A 19,091-nucleotide genomic window follows, 5' to 3' on the forward strand; every position below is an offset into this window, starting at 1 on the left:
TTGTGGGAGAAAAGCGGGATGATAATAATAATAATAATAATAATAATAATAATAATAATAATAATAATAATAATAATAATAACTGTATTTCCATATAAACACAATATGAAATATCTTGGAGAATTCATCTATGTTTCTTATATACCTTATACACATAAGTAATTTTATACAATATTTTCAATAATTGCCCCGGTGGCGAAGTGCGTTAAAGCACTGAGCTGGAGACCAAATGGTCCCAGGTTCAAACCCCGGGAGAAGCGGGAGCGGCCGCTGTTAGCTCCAGCTCCTGCCAACCTAGCAGTTCGAAAACATGCCAATGTGAGTAGATCAATAGGTACCACTCCGGCGGGAAGGTAACGGCGCTCCATGCAGTCATGCCGACCACATGACCTTGGAGGTGTCTACGGACAACGCTGGCTCTTTGGCTTAGAAATTGAGATGAGCACCAACCCCCAGAGTCAGACATGACTGGACTTAACGTCAGGGGAAAACTTTTACCTACCTATGGGCATGTAACAGCATTTATGGATGCTGAATCATCAGAAAAGAAAGGTATTGCTATATAAGCCATCCATATGGACAATTTCTGATTTTGGAAAAACTTGGATTGTGGGATTCCAGATAAGGCATGTTCTATCTGTACATGTTTTAAGAATAGTAACACACACATACACACAGACAACTGGGCACTAAATGAAGGTCGCAACAAATCAAAAGGAGAAGAAAGATTAATTTTTCCTCCCACCCTCCAGTGAATAAGTAAAGCATTACAATCTTAAAACACACAATAAGGCTACAATCCTATAATACTTAACTAAGCACCCCAGAATTAAATAGAGCTTATTTATGAATATAATATAGGTTTATAGCGTAAAAGAATATATAAGGCCACCTCCCCACTCCCTTCCGTCCAAAGTGACATCAAAATGGCCTGATTTACACAAACAAACAGCAATGGACAGCAAGGAATAAAAACAGTATAAAGAATGAAATAACAGACATCAAGATGGCAAATGACATTTGAGAGAAAGCTGTGAAGCTTCTCTCATTTGTAAATATGAGGAAGACCTACTGTTTACACTGGATACACACACATACATACGCACACATGGTGAAGTACAAATTGAAATATTCACACTAGAGATCTCATTTAATCCTTTGGGAACAATTTGAGTGCAGAAGTCTCAGGCAGTTAACAACTAGATCTACTTCTTGGGCAGCAACTCAACAGAGTACTGTTATAGCTGCTTTGCATTATCTAAAAGAAAGGCATTCTTTCTCGCACTTTACAATGCTGCAATTTTAAGCTAGCTTCAAACTATATTAAATGGTCAGTGTAGATGAGGTCCCAGTTACCCCTGACATTCCTAGTGTAGTTTATTCAACTCAAGGCTCTCTCTCAATCCTTGCCAATGACGCTTTTCACCATCCCACACCATAGCATCACTCCAATTCTTTTTTTGCCTTCACATTATTCCTGGGCAGAGGAAGTTCACATTCCAAGAAAGACTGAAATTCAAACTTCTATCTTCTCCACCTTTAACAATGTTCAAGAACCATTTATTTCAACCTTTTCACGTAAAAGATATGCAGACCTACCTGGTAAAACCACGGGAACACCTGGCCTTGAGGGCGATAGTGGCTATCTACAATGCTAAGTAATGTATCAGTCACCATGGAGATCCAGTGCTTTGTCAGAAGAAAGTCTGGCTCAGTCTGAGGGCAACAAGAAAAGATTCTTAAGAGCCTAATAGCAGAAATGCAACTAAATATTTGCCCATTTATTCTGTTTAACTTCAGGACATGTTTCCTTCAAGAACAAAAAATAAACAGCTGTTACTCTAATCCCAGGAAGCTTCCTTTTATTTAAGAGGCAGAAATTGATGAAATGTACAGCAATGTTGAGTATTTTATTTATTTATTTATTACAGCATTTCTATCCCGCCCTTCTCACCCCCGAGCGGGGACTCAGGCAGCTGAGTAACAATAACACCATTATTATTATTGAGACAGCAAGGTGTTAAAGAAAACTAAGGGGAAAACAAGGAGAGCCCACCCCGCTCCCCGGATTCAAACCTCCGACCTTTCGGTCAGCAAGTTCAGCAGCTCAGCGATTTAACCTGTTGCGCCTCAGGGGGCTCCCCAAACAGACAACATATGTATATTTTGGTAGTTATCATTTACATTTTCATATCCAAGAGCATCACCTCTCCATTCTTCAATGACATTTCAGACAAATTAATTTAAATCTGGCATGTCTGATTGCATTCTGAATAGAAGACACTTCATATTAAAGTATGCCTGTAGAGGATTAAGAAGCTTTAACTTACATCAAATTGTTTTTCCATGTCTGACGAAAGCCCTTTCTCATGTTTGGATACTACAACTGCAAGACCTGTTAAGGCTAGGAGACAATTCCCTTTTACCACTGGGCTTTCTCTGTTGAAAACAACACATGTGTTGTAAATGAAAGGAAAAATACTATAATAATCCAGTAGGTCATCAGTGGCAAGAAGTTATTTTCAGAAGTCACAGTGCAATTGGAATTTGGATGAGTAGATTTCATTGAGCCACAAAAATGAAGTTTCTGGAGTATAACAACTACTTTCAAAGTAAGCAATGCACAATTAAACAAGAATAACATTTTTAAGCCAGGAACAGATTTTTTTTTCAAATTTTGTTACATAGTGTAAATGATAGTGAATCTATGAAGTTCAACGGTTTTAACAGGTAGGGTTTTCTATCTGGCTCCTAATGAGAAGGCATTCCACAAATAGGGTTGCATGGCTGAGAAAGCCCTTTGCTGTTTTTTCAGCGAGAGTAGTGACTTTCCTGGCTGGACTACACTGTAGAATTAATGTTGTTTGATACCACATCAACGGTCATGACTCAATGCTATGGAATTATGGGAGTTGTAGTTTGATAGGGCACCAGCACGTTTTGGCAGAGAATGCTAAAGATCATGTAAAACTACAACTCCCAGGAGTCCATATCATTGAGCCATGACAGTTAAAGTGGTGTCAAGCTGCATTAATTCTACAGTATAGATGCACCCAGAAAGAAGGACCCCCACAGTAGATTGTCTTGCAAATGTCTTTCCATTGAGCAATATCATTGAAAGCCCAAAATGTCATTCATGGATGAAAAGAGAAAGGAGTTTTTATTGCACAAATTAAACATATTGGTATATGTTTGCTTTTTAAAGGGTAAAAGACCTTTACAAAAATGGATGGCAAGCCAGATCTGGACATTTTTGTTTTTGTTGCCATGCCATAGTTAAGGTCAAAACTGAGGGCTCTTCCACACAGCCATATTACCCAGAATATCAAGGCAGAAAATCCCACAATATCTGCTTTAAACTGGGTTATCTAAGTCCACACTGCCATATATTCCAGTTCAAAGCAGATAATGCGGGATTTTATTCAGCTGTGCGGAAGGAGCCCGAGGACCCTGCACCTGCTGTTTCCAAAGAGTATCAAGGAAAGCTTTCTTCACATGGGAAATTGCAGGTGCCCTCACCAACAACATGAAAAGAAACAATCATCCACCTTACAAACTATTGATAGTGAAAAACGGGGGGTGAGACAACAAAAAGTGAGAAAAATCTACCCTTCAGGAGAGAAATTCACCCCTTAAAGAAATATCATGAGAAACAGGTGTCTCCATTGAAGCTTACCCCCAATCCTTGTTTTCACAACAAACCAAAATTTTCAAAATCCAGTTAGAGGGACAGAAAGTGAGGCGAAATCTTCTGAACAGGGGCACAGACAGCAAAGGAAACACCACAGGGATGTTAAGCCTTTTGTGTGCTATCCCTAGCTAGATAAATATTAAAGACACACACACACACATACATATACACATATGGCCATAGTTACACTTTAAAAATGTACTGTTCCGACTTACGAATACACCTACAGAACCAATCTTGTTCATAACTTGGGGACTGCCTATACTTCAAATTACATTCATCCTTACAAGGACCTTTATACCAAAATAAAGGGACTAAACTAAAAGCAGACTATTCTACAATTCCACACTGACTGAGAAAGGACTTCTCACACATCAATCCAAATATTCTTTCCTGTTAAGAAACAAATATCTTACTTTGAAGCTCCCTTGATTACATCAGTCAGCATATCCCTGACCCTGGGAAAAGGGGGGGGGGGGGGAGAACAAGAAGCATTAGTTCTGAAATCGTATTATGGCACTAGTATGGATATATTGATGAAAGCCCTGGTGGTCCAAGACTCCTAGGGTGCATCTGCACTGTCATGGTTCAATCCTATGGAATCATGGGAACTGCCAAATTGTTCTGGTGTCTCTACAAACTACAATTCCCAGGATTCCATAGAACTGAACCGTGGTAGTTAAAAATGGAGTCAAAATTCACTACTACAGTAGAGTCTCGCTTATCCAACATAAATGGGCCCGCAGAACGTTGGATAAGCGAAAATGTTGGATAATAAAGAGGAATTAAGGAAAAGCCTATTAAACGTCAAATTACATTACGATTTTTCAAAATAAGCATCAAAAAATCATGTTTTACAACAAATTGGCAGAAAAAGCAGTTCAATACACAATAACGTTATGTAGTAATAACTGTATTTACAAATTTAGCACCAAAAAACAGCAATGTATTGAAAACATTGACTACAAAGACATTGACTACTAAAAGACAGACTGTGTTGGATAATACAGAATGGTGGATAAGCAAAGGTTGGATAAGCGAGACTCTACTGTACATATAAAATGCAGATGTACTCCTAGTCCAACAATTGTAAATGCTTAGAATAAAATGCATTTAAAACAATAAATAATAATAATAATAATAATAACAACAACAATTTTAAAAGACTAACAGTAACAATAAAAAAATCTAAAAATGTATTGACTCATTCACCTGTTAAAACCAGACCATGGGAAATCATTTGAACCCATTTAAAATACCACCAACCATGAACATGGACAATCTAGATAAAATCAGTTAGGCTTTTTATTGCTAACATGCTTATGATTACTTTTGCACATGTACACAAATAAGTGGAGCTTGCATTCTACAAAAATAAACAGACCTTTCTGTCTATTAAAGAAAACCAGTCACATCTTGAAACCAAACCAAATTTAAGTGTGTAGAAAATGCAGGGCAACAGAACTCCCACAGTGCAACAATAAATTAATTGGGGTCTTTACTGGAAGATAAACATGGTGGACGGACTCCTGATGTGAATACATATGTCTACAGGTATAATGATTTTCAGCTTCATAATTAGTACAACTGCAATAGCAGGTCAAATTCTAATTGCTGTGGTGCCTTGGATTATGAGTTTACCCAAGTTTCGTCTTCCATTTCAGCAAGGAAAAATAACCCTTTTTGGTATGTTTTAAAGTAGGAATCATGCAGCCTTCCTGACATTGTTGGACTACAAGTTCCAGCAACCCAGAATAACAATGGGAGCTGTAGTTCAACCACATCTGGAGGGTGACGTCACCCCCTTTCCTGGTTTACACGATCAACCAAGTTAAGAATAATAATATGTATTAGACTGTGTGAGCAAACTAATAGGGCACAGTTTAATGCTGACAGGGGAAACTTTTTCAGAAACTAATCCATACATATATTGAACACTTCTATGTAAGAAAGGTAAGCCTGAACATCACTTTCACATCAGTGTTGTATTTTAACAGAGTCACTTCCATCAGCACTACTCCCTTGAGCAATCAGGGATTTTTAAACTAGAGCACAGGAAACAAATGTTGTCCATGGCCATAATTTTCCAGCTACCAGAAGGGGAAGAAAGAAGAGCTACTGGTCAGTCAATAAAGTAATTCTTACCTACAATGCCTTGTCTTTGCCGTTTCCTTTTCTGGCAAAAGATCCTGTCTGGCTTTTATCATTAACACTTATACAGTCAGGGAAACCTGCAACACTGAACCCTTTGAAGTGCCCTCCTTGTTCTTTCCTGACTTACCCACCACCATTTCGAGTGACAAGGAGCAGACAGGCGTTCATTCCCTTCCTTACCAGAGCCAGGCCGTAAATTGTTTGTATTGCACTTCTTCGGGTCCCTCTTTTCCATGCTTTAACTGCATCTCCAGCTCGGCTTGCCTTCCCTTGAACAAATCACAACATAAATCAGCAGGAGACCTTACATGAGTAGCAACCCAAAGATTTCTATGGGGAACACTTGCATAACAGATGTAACCTTTCCTTGAGGTCCGTTCTACAATCAAATCAAATTGCCTTTGATGGGCCCTTCTAGCATAATAAACTGTGTGCTGAGTGATAGCATTCGAGTTTTTACTTTTTGAGGATTGAGGATGCACCTATATCCCAGGTCTAGATAAAATCAATAGTACCATTAATTGCCGTTCCTTGTCTTTGAGCTTAACACCCTTAGAAATTCTGGACATTTCTGCAGCCACGTGGCTTTGGGAATTGGAATCACAACAGTATTGGGAAAGTAAAATAACACTGAACAATTTGTTGTGTGATTTGTTCCTTTCAAAGTCATCAACACATAATAGATAAAAACAAAATTTACAGGGCCTGTTGAAATGTAGCATGACAGTTTTCATGGATTATTCATGGAGACGTAAGTTTCCAAAGTAAGCACAGCAGGGAAACAGGAATAGAAGATTCATGATATTTGTGACTATGTGATATCAAAATATATTCTACAACTCAGTTAATGCTTTCTAAAGGTAGGTTCCTATTACAGAGACAAAGATTTGGGGAGAAAGGGCGGGTTAGAAATAAAGAGTAATAATAATAATAATAATTATTATTATTATTATTATTATTATTATTTGGTACACAACAAGATTAGTACACAGCAAACAAGATCACTATGCTAGCTTTTGTACTGGATCACACGTCAGACACGTATTTAATTATTATATTATTTATGTTGTTGCTGTTGCTGTTGTTGTTGTTGTTGTTGTTGTTGTTGTTATACTGATGTGTTTTCCCCAGACTGTGAGATTTGGATATGTGTTGTCTTAGTCTTGTGAGTAAGGCAACATATGTATATTTTAGGGGGTGTTCCAAGCCTACTTTTGAAATTTGATTAAAATAAATTTAAAAACAATCCAGCCCACTTTGAACTATCTATAAGAACAAAATAGATTGATTAATAAATCCAGTCCTAGCTGATTAAAACTTACATATTTGTTATTATTTTTAATGAGTTGAGGAATGAAATTCAACCATGTTCATTCAAAATCTGAAGCTGAAAGATGTTACATACTGGATCTTGAGATCTGATGTTGCCTTACTTGTGCTGAAATGGTAAATTCTGGGTAAAACGTAGATTCTCAAAACCATTGTCATATATATTTCTTATCATGTCCCTTAAAACAAAATTATTTGGAGTTTTTCTAGGGTAGATACATATACATAAATTCAGTCTAGACATAGGATTCTCTTCAATTGCATTCAACCAGATTTCTACTCACACTGTGAGGTTTTCCCTTGCTCCCCTACACATAACAATGGATCTGTTACAGAGTGTCCCCCATCCCTCCCATAGTAATTATCCTGGGTGATTCATATGAGGAAAGGAAATTTCATGGCATGAGTAGAGTCTGTTCTGCTTGTTGAAATCTTAACCAGATATTTTAGTTAGGGTGACTGAGCATCCGATTGATATAACTATCAAATCAATCAATTTCAAATTAATTAAAATTTTAATTTGAATTATATTCAAATTCAATTTGTAATTAATTTGTAATTTTATTTTCTTAATAAGACTTGTATGTAACTACATCTGCAACTAATTTCACAGTTTTCATGTGAGAACTAATGTGTTGGGGAAGCTATCAGCTGGCAGGAAGAGAGAATGCAACACATTCTGAAGCAGATAAAAAACAAAGCCCACAACCACGTATGTGAAGGACACAGAGAGGAATCATAGAATCACAGAGTTGGAAGAGACCACATGGGCCATCTAGTTCAACCCCCTGCCATGCAGGAAAATCACAATCAAAGCACCCTAGACAGATGGCCATTCCACCACACTCCAAAACAGAAAGTTCTACTGCTGAACAGCTCTTTCAGTCAGGAAGTCTTCCTAATGTTCAGGTGGAATCTCCTCTCCTGTAATTTGAACTCATTGCTCCAAGTCCTAGTTTCAAGGGCAGCAGAAAACAAGCCTGCTCCCTCCTCCTTATGACACCCTTTCACATCTTTATAAATAGCTATCATGTCTCCTTCTCAACCTTCTCTTCTGCAGGCTAAACATCCTCATAGGGCATGGTCTCCAGACCTTTGATCATTTTAGTCGCCTTCCTGTGGACACCTTCCAGCTTGTCAATCTCTTTTGAGCTGTGGTGCCCAAAATTGGACACAGTATTTCAGGTGAGGTCTAACCAAAGCAGAATGGAGAGGCACAATGACTTCCCTCAATCCAGTCGCTATACTCCTTTGGATGCATCCAAAATGCAATTGGCTTTTTAAGCTGCTGCATCACACTGTTGGCTCATATTCAACCTGTTTTCCACAAAGACTCCAAGATCTTTCTCACATGGACTGTTGTTGAGCCAGACATAACCCATTCTGTATCTTTGCGTTTCTTTTTTTCTGTCTAAGTGTAGTATCTTACATTTGTCCTTGTTGAAATTCGTTTTGTTAATTTTGGCCCAGTCCTTTAATCTATTAAGGTCATTTTGAATTCTGATCCTGTCCTCCGGAGTATTAGCTATCCCTCCCAATTTGGTGTCATCTGCAAACTTGATAAGTGTGCCCTCTAAACTTTCATCCACGTCATTAATAAAGATGTTGAACCGTACTGAAAGTACTGGAAGTGAAAGTAGGGCACTTCCTAAGGATTACTACTGAAACAATCCCGTTCAATTCTTCATACCTGTAAAATCGCATGATATGTCCTTTCCATAAATCCTGCCCAGGAGTGAGGCAATAGCAGAGAGCGGTGCCACTCTGAAGGCTGAATGTTTACCTGCATAACCAAAGAAAAAGAACTTTTATATGAAGGAATAAAACAAAATAAGGGAATGCTTTAAGTCACTGAGACACAAAAACATATAATTTATACTTAGATTAGGATTTTCAGCAATGACTTCCAATCTCCATCTAGATGGGGTAGGCTTTCATTTCACAGAATTTCCCATAGAAAGGGAAGCTGATCAAAATCATTGCACAACTAATTCTGCAAGCCTAGCGGACTTCTGGAGGCCTGCATTCCAACCATCCTAGAAAGCAAATTACTTTTGAAACTATATTTCTGTGAGAGTAAGTCCCTTTGAACTTATTTTGGAGAAAACATGTATAAGACTCAAAGAGGGGAAGGCTTTCAAAAGTAGTTGGCATCTCGAAATAATGGTATTTCATCCCAATTCAAAATCTCAGAAAGTTCTCTGAGTGTGCCAATAGCTTCTACTATAGTTCTCATAGTAAAGCCAACTTCTTTAATCCAATAGATCACATTGAAATTTGACCATTTAAGTTATCAAGTTCATTAATAGTTTTCTATAGTATCCATAACATGACGTACAAAGTCCAAGACTTTATACATTAAAAAAACATTTTCTTAGCCCCTAAGCACATTAATCACATCACATTGCGAATGTATATGAATTTATCAATGTTGCATAATTGAAGAAATCCAGAAGCATAGAAATTTGGTGGAAGGCATTTTTGGAAAAAGAACAACAGAGCTTCACATTTCTTCCTTTCAAATGTTGTCATTATTACAGCAATTTAAAAGAAAACCATTGCCCAGGGTTGTTTCTATTTGCAGTAGAACTTCAAAGCCCAAAGCTTTAAAAAAAAGAGCACTGTAATTAAAATGACTGCTGTGCATTGTTATGTCTCATAATATTCTATGGCAGGCAAAAGAATTAGCTTTTTGTTTCTGGTGTCCAATTATTTCTACTGTTGGCTTCAACTGAAAACATTAAAAGTTGTCATGACAGCCATTTGGAGCCTATTAAAAACAAGTTATTAGATCTCAGCAGTTTCCAGAACAATATAACTTCAGTACAGTATCTTCTGCTGTGCTAGTCATTAAAAAACAAAAGGAAGTGGGGAAAAGAATTTTAAAAAACCACGAGGATAGGTAGTTACTAAAATCTGCCTTCTTGCCATATTTACATGAAACGTAATGTAAAATAATAACCAGCTGCTGTAATTTGTTTATTTGCTAAATCAGTTATAGTCTACTTTTGGACCATAAAGCTGTTACAATCATAAGGAAAAATATGAATTTTAACAACAAGGAAAAAATAAAAACAATAAAAAGAATACAACTAGCTAGCAATATTTAAAAATCACCAGGCACTGAGCAGAACTGACATATACGGTATTTACAATGAACAATAAAGGGATAAACTGCTTTCCCTGGAGAAGGAGATCCAGAATTGAGGTGCTCACACAAATATCCGTATTCTGCAGTTCCATCAATTTAACTTCTCCTGAACAGAATTTCCAACATAATCTCTAAAGGGAATTATAACACTGGCGGCCACACACATTTGGGTGCCTCGCATGTTAGTTTCTGGGTACATCTGACCTGCTGATTCCAAAAAAGGCACCAATTTGTCCCTATCAACTCTAGTTTTCGAGAGACAGAACATATGCCATATACCAGTCACCAACAGCTCGCCCATAGAAAACCATGATATCTATACTATAGAGCTGACGTGGTCTATCCAATCCACTTTTCAGAATCAGCTCCCCAAATAATCCCAGGGACAGGCCTAAAATCAAGACACATTTTTTTCTTGGTTGGGCTGTAATCTATCATCAGGTTCATAGGGAAGAAGTATTTCATTCAGATATCTTGGCTACAAACTATTTCACGTACAGTGAAACCTTGACTTAAGAGCATCCCAGCTTAAGTACATTTTAAATTAAGACCTGCTTTGGCTTTGACATAAGAGCAGCATTTTGAGTTAAGAGCTAGTGTCAAAAGGAGTGCTAGTGCCAGAGTATAGGGCTTTAGGGCTTCAAGGGAGCAACCTCCAAGCCTTGTACTCTTGTTCACTTTCAGGAACTTTGGATTTGTTGATTTTGTGTGGTTTTTATTCCTGGTATGTTTGGCTTCATGAAGAGAGAGAACAAAAGAGAGTAAAAGAGAGGGCGACTGGAATACGTACAGAATGAAGATAATGACGCTTCTACCTCTTTGCTTTGTGCTATCATGTCACAACTTTGTGTTTTTACCATGCTAAAGTTTATCCTTCTTTTTTATTATTCCATGTGAATGTACAGATTTTGCCTTGCTGCTACACTGGCTAACACACATTTTGTTGCCTCAAATGTGCTTCATTGCCACAACTTTGTGCTTCTATCATTTTAAAGTTGATCTTCTTTAGTGTTAAATGTGAATGTGCATTTCAATGGGAAAATTCACTTTGAGATAAGAGTGTTTTGAGTTAAGATCTCAGTCGCGGCACAAATTAAACTCTTAAGTCAAAGTATGATTGTATAGGAAAGTCACAATAAATTTAACCACAGTAGGTCATGCCCTAGATCTCCCCAATGCACTCTATGAGGAATTGTTCTGATTAGTGAAGTCACTACATTGTTGTCAGGAACATCCTAAAAGAAACCAAAAAATTGCAATTGCTGCATATATGCTTCTGATCCAAATCCAAGGTGGTGGTGATGACGTTTAAAGACTTAAATAGGTTGGGACCTTAATACAGGAGTTCCCCTTCCTATATCTCCCTGCCTGAGCAGCAAAGTCTGCTGGAATCTGTGCATCTTGCTAACATCAATACTAAACTGCATTGGTAAGGGTGGCTGGTAGATCTGCGTCTATGGGGACAATGAAGCCACTCTTTTTAGCAAAACTCCTTCCACAGTTGCTCTGCGATAAACAGTAGCTCTCCTGGTGTCCAATACCAGTCCAGTACCAGGAGATCTTCCATTCAATTCAAAGCACAAGAACAAGGCACAAAACAACAGTTGCCCAGTTCTCTATAAAGCTATTCACCAAATAGATTTCAGTTTTCAAACCAGGCCTGAACAAGACGTGAAAAAGATCTAATCAATTTCACCTAAGAAAACCTGCAGTTTCAGTCATTCATATTAATCTGCTCAATTAATCTAAAATGTTTTAGTATTATGATCATAAGTCTTAATGTACCATAACTTTATGCATTCCCTTGTCTTCTTTCAGCACAGCATGGAAGAGATTGCTTCCATTCTACAACAATCATGATTTACGAAATCATCAAAATCACAAACTATCTTTAATCTCAACAAGGCTGTTTTACTGACTATATTTCAAAGTTAATTACGAAAAGAGAAGCAAAAGCTTCTACAAACTTCATTAAGATGGAACTGTGGGAAGCATTAAAAGTTTTGAGTTTAAGAACTCCACAGCTCAGTGTTGTAACACTAAACCATGGCTGCTTTGTTGTTTGCAGGTAAGATCTGGCAGGGTGCCTAAAAACAGTTTATCAATACACGTGTATATCATATAACAAAGTAAATGTGTTCCTAGACATTACTCCTTTACTTGCTAGAGGTAAAAATAACATGAAGAGGATAAAGGGTCGCTTCCTGCAGCACAAAAAAGAAGAGCAATTTGACATGTTTTAACAAACCTTTTACCCAAGAGTAACAATATGCACACAGAGAATGAGACAACCTGGTCAGGTAAGCCTTGAATAAGTAAACATAAATATTTTGGACCTTCTAGAAACAACCTGAAAGCTTATTTCAAAGTATATCCAGATAAATATGTTAATAATAACAATTGTCAACATTTTTCCTATCCGTGAAGGTCCCTTAACCAAATGCCTATGGATATCGATACTGTACCAAACTTGGTGAACTTGCTTTACTTCAAGTCCAGCGTGTGGCTTTTCGGGGTTCTGGTACCTCTACTTAAGAAACACAACTCTCTCAAAGATATTCTTGACAGAACTTGAACATAATTTTTGACCTACTGAGCTCAGAGATTAGCGGCAAATCTTTCTTTTCTTTTTTGTTGTTGTAAAGATCCTTTCCAGACACTCCCAATCTGAATAGCTGACCAAAGATCTTCTGCTACTTTCAAAGGCACTCTGTCAGTTCTTATTTACCAAACAATAAAACAACATGCTAGCACTTCAGGGAGGGTGAAAAGATGAGCTAAGCAGTCTCTCTTGAACAATTAGGAATTGCAACTTCAAACAGAATGCAGTTCATTGAAACCATGTTGCATTCCCTCATAGGAAATGAATCCAAAAATTATGTGAGAGATGTCTTACATCTTGATCTATTATTTTTTTTGACAGATACTATAACTAGGAGAGTGTCTAAAGCAGAGCTTTCCAAACTGTGTGTCGCAATATACTAGTATGTTGTCTGCAGTGTGTAAATGTGTCACACTAGTCTCTGAGTCTGTGAAATAATAAGAAATCACATTTTTAAATTTTACATTTTAAATATGTAAATGAAAGGCTTTCATGAGATACGTTACGTCTCCATACATTTTGTTATTACAATGTATGTATGTGTCCATATATTTTATAAAGGATTGGGGTTTAATCTCTAATTTGCGAGTAAAACTTAATTACTGTGTTGCAAAATGATGCATTTATTAAACCATGTCACCAACATGAAATTTTTGCAAAGCTCTGGTCTAGAGCACTACTTCCAAGGGATATGATAACTGCTGTCCCGGTTTGGTATAGGTAGAAACATACCTGTTGGCTCTTTGAAAGTGGAATACACTAACTTGGAGTATAGTTGACAGTTTTAAAACAGAGGTTGGATAGCTAGACAGGCTGTGTGTTCCTGCATGGCAGAAGGTTGGATTGAATGGCGTTGTAGTCTCTTCCACTCTATGATTCTATAGGATCATATCTATATATATAAAAGGGTAATGAAATTTCGGCCTAGGACAAAACAACAAAACTACATATCCCAGAAACACTAAACTTGGCAATACACAACCCCTCATCCATGCCTCTATGTTCATACAACAAAAAGAAAAGAAAAATAAAGTCCTAATTAGAGGGAGAGGAATAATTGTTTTTATCCAATTGTTGCCAGTTAGAGGGCTAAGCTCCGCCCACTTGGTCTCCTAGCAACCCGCTCTGCCCAGGGGACAGGCAGAGTTAGGCCTCACTTAGGCCTCTTCCACACTGCCTATAAAATACAGATTATCTGATTTTAACTGGATTATATGGCAGTGTAGACTCAAGGTCCTTCCACACAGCTATATAACCCATTTATAATGGACTTAATGTCAGGGGAAAACCTTTACCCTTTACCTTAACGACCACCAATTCCTCAATACTTTATTTCCCATACCACCATACTTCGCCACAGCAACGCGTGGCCGGGCACAGCTAGTCTATATACATAAAAGGATAAAAAAAAATTCGGCCTAGGACAAAACAACAAAACAACACATCCCAGAAACACTAAACTTGGCAACACAACCCCTCATCCATGCCTCTACGTTCATACAACAAAAAGAAAAGAAAAATAAAGTCCTAATTAGAGGGAGAAGAATAATTGTTTTTTATCCAATTGCTGCCACTTAGAAGGCTAAGCTCTACCCACTTGGTCTCCTAGCAACCTACTCAGCCCAGGGGACAGGCACAGTTCAGCCTCAGTCCTTTTCCACACTGCTTATAAAATACAGATTATCTTATTTTAACTGGATTATATGGCAGTGTAGACTCAAGGCCCTTCCATACAGCTATATTACCCATTTATAATCTTATATTATCTGCTTTGAAGTGGATTATCTTGAGTCCACACTGCCATATAATCCACTTCAGTGTGGATTTTATACAGCTGTGTAGAAGGGGCCTCATATAATCCACTTCTAAGCAGATAATATAAGATTATAAATATAATATGAAATAATTACTGTGGTATAATAACACAGAACAATATAATCTCTAAAACCAGAACAGTAAATAAAGAGCAACACTCTGAAAGCAGGGAAATTGGGAATTCCAGAAAAGAAACAATCAGGGCCAGCTAACACTTCCCAACAAAGGATTCCCCTAGGCAGGAAGCAGCCAGGCTTTGAAACTGCAAGGCCATTAAATGCTAATCAAGGTGCCTAATTGCAGCATTCATACCTGCCACACTGATACTATTAATTGCTATTCAAGCAGCCAAGCTTGCAAGCAGCAAGGCTATTTAGTGCTTTTCAACCTGGCCAACCAAGATTTCCCCTAGATGAAAAATCCCCAGGCTTTGAAACCACGAGGCTACTCCGTCCCATTCAACCTGGCCTAGCAAGGATGCCCTATGTAGAAAGCAGCCAGGTTTTTAAGCTGCAAAACTATTCAGTGCAATTCAATCTAGCCAAACAATGATTCCCCTACAAAGGAAGTAGCCAGGCTTCAAAGCGGCTCTTTGATTGAGAGTGCTACTCTGGCTACTCCCAGAAAACGGCCAGGCTTTGAGGCTGCAAGGCTATTCACTACGATTCCACCTGGCCAACAAATGATTCCGATAAGCCACAGAACGTGTGGCCGAGCAAAGCTAGCATGTGCAATTGATAAAAAAAGTTTCAAAAGTCACTACAAAATTAGGGGGCGCTGGTGTTTTGTTTCCAACGTGTTTCTAAAGTACAGTTAGTGAAAATTTAACTACTATAATGAGAGTAACGAAATTTCGTTACTTTTTTGTTATAGTAATTGCACATAATTGCTATAGGTAAGGAAACTTCAGGGGCTTCTTTCTCCCTCATTTTTACAGCTATTGGGGTGAAACTTGTGACAATGGTAGAACACGTTTAGCACTGTTAGCCCATTAATTTCAGAACGTTTTTACTTATCCACAGATTTTTGGGGAATTTTCAAAATTTTTACAAACAACATTTAAAAAAAACTACAAGAGTCATCTCCTTGAATTGTCTATACAATGACAAAAGATAACAGGGGATCATCAGCCCCACAACTTTCAGAAATATTCATACATCTACTGATTTTAGGGATTTTTTAAAAAAGTTTTGATAAAAACAGTTTTTTTAAAAAGCCAAAATAGCTATCTCATCAAATGTCTCTCATATTAACCAGTAGAAAACAATATTAACCAATTCTATATTTTCATAGAATCCTAGAGTTGGAGGGGACCCCCAAGGGCCATCTAGTCCAATCCTCTTCTTCCAGACAGAAGGGCACCATCAAAACTCTCCTGACAGATGATCATCTAGACTCTAAACTAATTAAAATGATTCCCCTATTGAGTTGAAAGGGACTCCCAACCTGCCGGGTTTCTTTCCAACCCGACACAGAGATTTACTTACTAGAAGTATCAGTCCTCCACTTTGCAGACTCAACAATTTATTGGAACTCTGGCTGGCTAAGTTATCATAAGGAAAAGGTGTCGCCACTGAAGCTTTATAATCAATCCTTGTTTTTACAGCAAGCCAATTTTTTCAAAATCCAGTTATCAGGACAGAAAGGGAGGTGAAATCTTCTGAACAGGGGTACATTTATGCATAGAGTAGCACTTTTGAAATTTACCTGTTCTCACTTATATACAAATTCAGCGTATGAACAAATCTACAGAATCTATCTTGTTCGTAACTTGGGGACTGCCTATAGTTCCTGGGAAAGGGATTTCAACCCAAAGTAATTTTTCTAAGCTCTGGAGAACAATCACAGAGAGGTGAGCTTAAGCTGAATGTCCGCTGAAGTGGTGCTACAGCTCTCGAATACGAGGTAGTTGCCCCAGTCCATGGTCCATTATTTTGCCATCTCAGATGTTTGGGCTGGCTTCCCAATCTAAAGATGCCAGCAATACCTATCTTCAGGACTGTCCAAATGTATGATGGTGCATTGATGGATTCTGTGATGTATAAAAATAATTCTGGACTCAGCATAAGCTTATTCTTTCAAGCAGCTTTATACATACATTGTTTCAGTGTTCTGATGGTGCGCTCAGCTTCAACCCACATACTGTATTTGGATTTCTTTTATAATCCCCATATATGTTGAGCTCCTTTTTAAGGCATGGACATCACTACAAAGCTAAGCCAGGTTTTCGTTCCAGGAATGTTTAACATTCTACAAATGTATGATGAAGGGCTCAAGGAAATAATATTTCAAGCACAAAATATGTTTCATATTAAGGATTTTTAGCATTAACCATTTCAATAGTCTTACCAATGCAATATCATACTATTTCAAAGATTTTAAAACAATCTCACACTGTGTGTGTGTATATATATGAATATGTTTGTGTGTGTCTCTGTCTATCTATCTATCTATCTATCTATCTATCTATCTATCTATCTATCTATCTGAGTATTTTTGTGTGCGTAAGAGAGAGAGAATGAATGAAAAAAATGATTTTAAAAAATCTGCCTGGAATTCATATTTCTGTTTCAAACTACCAATACACTAAATGAAACAGTGGAAGTATAAGAAATTCACAGAGGAAATATAATAGCACATCCCATTTTCAATACAGGTCTTACTTGAAATACAGTTTCCCCCCAACTCTCTATTCCAAACAATAATTATATTTTATTTTCAAAAGCTATTGTTCTTTGAAGTATTTCAGATTTCAAATTAATAACAAAAGGAAATGCAACGGGAAAATGTCCTGAAAGAAGTTAAAAAAGGATGTGAGTGTGCACATACAGTTATGCATGTAAGAAAGAAAATAATGAAAAATACATATCTGCACTCTTTGGGACATGGAATGATTTTTAAAAAATGGAAGTCACCTGATTTCAACAAGGTGGAGAGCATTTCATTTTCTATTGAGGCTCATATTCTTTCACAGACAAATTATTAAAGATTGAGAAGGACAGAGAATAACTGAACTGGGCTGTCACTTTTTCTCTTTCTATTCCACCTATCTTTTCCTTTTTTTCCTTAAATTTTAAAAAATGTTTATTAAATAGCCACACTATATCCAATATCACAATACAGTAACCAATCACAATCTCCGAGCCATAAACATTACAGATTACACACACACACACACCCCAGTCAGTCCTCTTTATTATACTTTATTGTCTAATATTTGTAATAATAGACATATCTTCCCGTAATCATTTAAACAAAATCTTATTTGATGCTAGAGTTTTTTTAAAATTGCTATTAATTCTGGGACATACTGAATCACTCCTGCAAGAAGATGAAACAAATTGTACACAGAAGTGCTTGGAGAATTGTATAAAGAAGTGGAAATGAAAGGCAGCATGGTATAGTATTTGAGTGTTGGGCTGTGACTCTGGAAAGGAAGGTTTAATTCCCCGTTCAACCATAGAAACTAACTGGGTGGCCTTGGGTGAGTCACTATTCTGGGCCCCATGATAGATTGCCTTAGGGTTGCCATAAGTTGAAAGGGACTTTAAAGTATGAAACAATAACAGTGTTTTTGTGATCCCAAACTAAAAATATGTTACAGAAGTTTAAAAAGAAGGAAGAGACAGCGAAAAGAGGGCTTTTGAGATTAAGATAAGGGTTGCACATGACACAGAGATGGGTTGCCCAGTCTCATGTTATCATGTAAGACTGACTACTGGAACGGAGAGAAATTTTAATGGAGTCACAATTCTTGCTGAAATTTAACATTTTACATTTCTGAAAATCTAAGATAAGAGTTTAAAAATGTGAATGCCTGTAATACACAAACTAGAAAATACACAAAAAAACACACTTTAGGCAATGGGGTAAATGCATACAACAACAACAACAACAACAACAACAACAACAACAACTTTATTCTTATATCCCACCACCATTTCCCCGAAGGAACTCGGGACGGCTTACATGGGGACCAAGCTCAACATAAACAAGGATTACAAGGTAAAAAACAATTAAAAACATATAACAAATAAACAATATAATTAAAACAATTAAAAGGAGAAGAGTAAAAACGTAAAAATACATACTCAACCAACATCAATAGCCAGTAGCTGGAAAAGTGGGCATGTTCAGAATCGAGAGGGCAAGGCAAGAGCTTGTGCAAAATGCAAACTTTAGGGCTGGGGCTGGGACTAAAGTGCTGAAAAAACCAAAACAATAACTTAGAGCTGTGCAGGCCCTAATACATCAATTAGCAACAATGCACAAATAAATGTACAGGAAATACTCAAGTTACAAAAAGGTAGATTCTGGGTTGCTGTAAGTTTTCTGGGCTGTACGGCCAT

General features: G+C 37.4%; 1 protein-coding gene across 2 annotated transcripts in view; it reads right to left on the reverse strand.

Moving 5' to 3' along the window:
- focad (focadhesin) overlaps window positions 1-19,091 on the reverse strand; it is a 166,404-nt gene that overhangs the window by 46,831 nt on the left and 100,482 nt on the right. For both annotated transcript variants that reach the window (XM_003216604.4, XM_062971878.1), the window contains exons 22-26: window positions 8,865-8,957; window positions 6,026-6,114; window positions 4,108-4,149; window positions 2,331-2,439; window positions 1,600-1,716 (exon numbers count right to left, since the gene is read on the reverse strand). In XM_003216604.4, coding sequence (XP_003216652.2) covers window positions 1,600-1,716; window positions 2,331-2,439; window positions 4,108-4,149; window positions 6,026-6,114; window positions 8,865-8,957 — 450 coding nt within the window. The remainder of the gene's footprint in view (window positions 1-1,599; window positions 1,717-2,330; window positions 2,440-4,107; window positions 4,150-6,025; window positions 6,115-8,864; window positions 8,958-19,091) is intronic.

Source organism: Anolis carolinensis, chromosome 2 (genome assembly GCF_035594765.1).
Source record: "Anolis carolinensis isolate JA03-04 chromosome 2, rAnoCar3.1.pri, whole genome shotgun sequence".
In the NCBI taxonomy this organism is placed as follows: domain Eukaryota; kingdom Metazoa; phylum Chordata; class Lepidosauria; order Squamata; family Dactyloidae; genus Anolis; species Anolis carolinensis.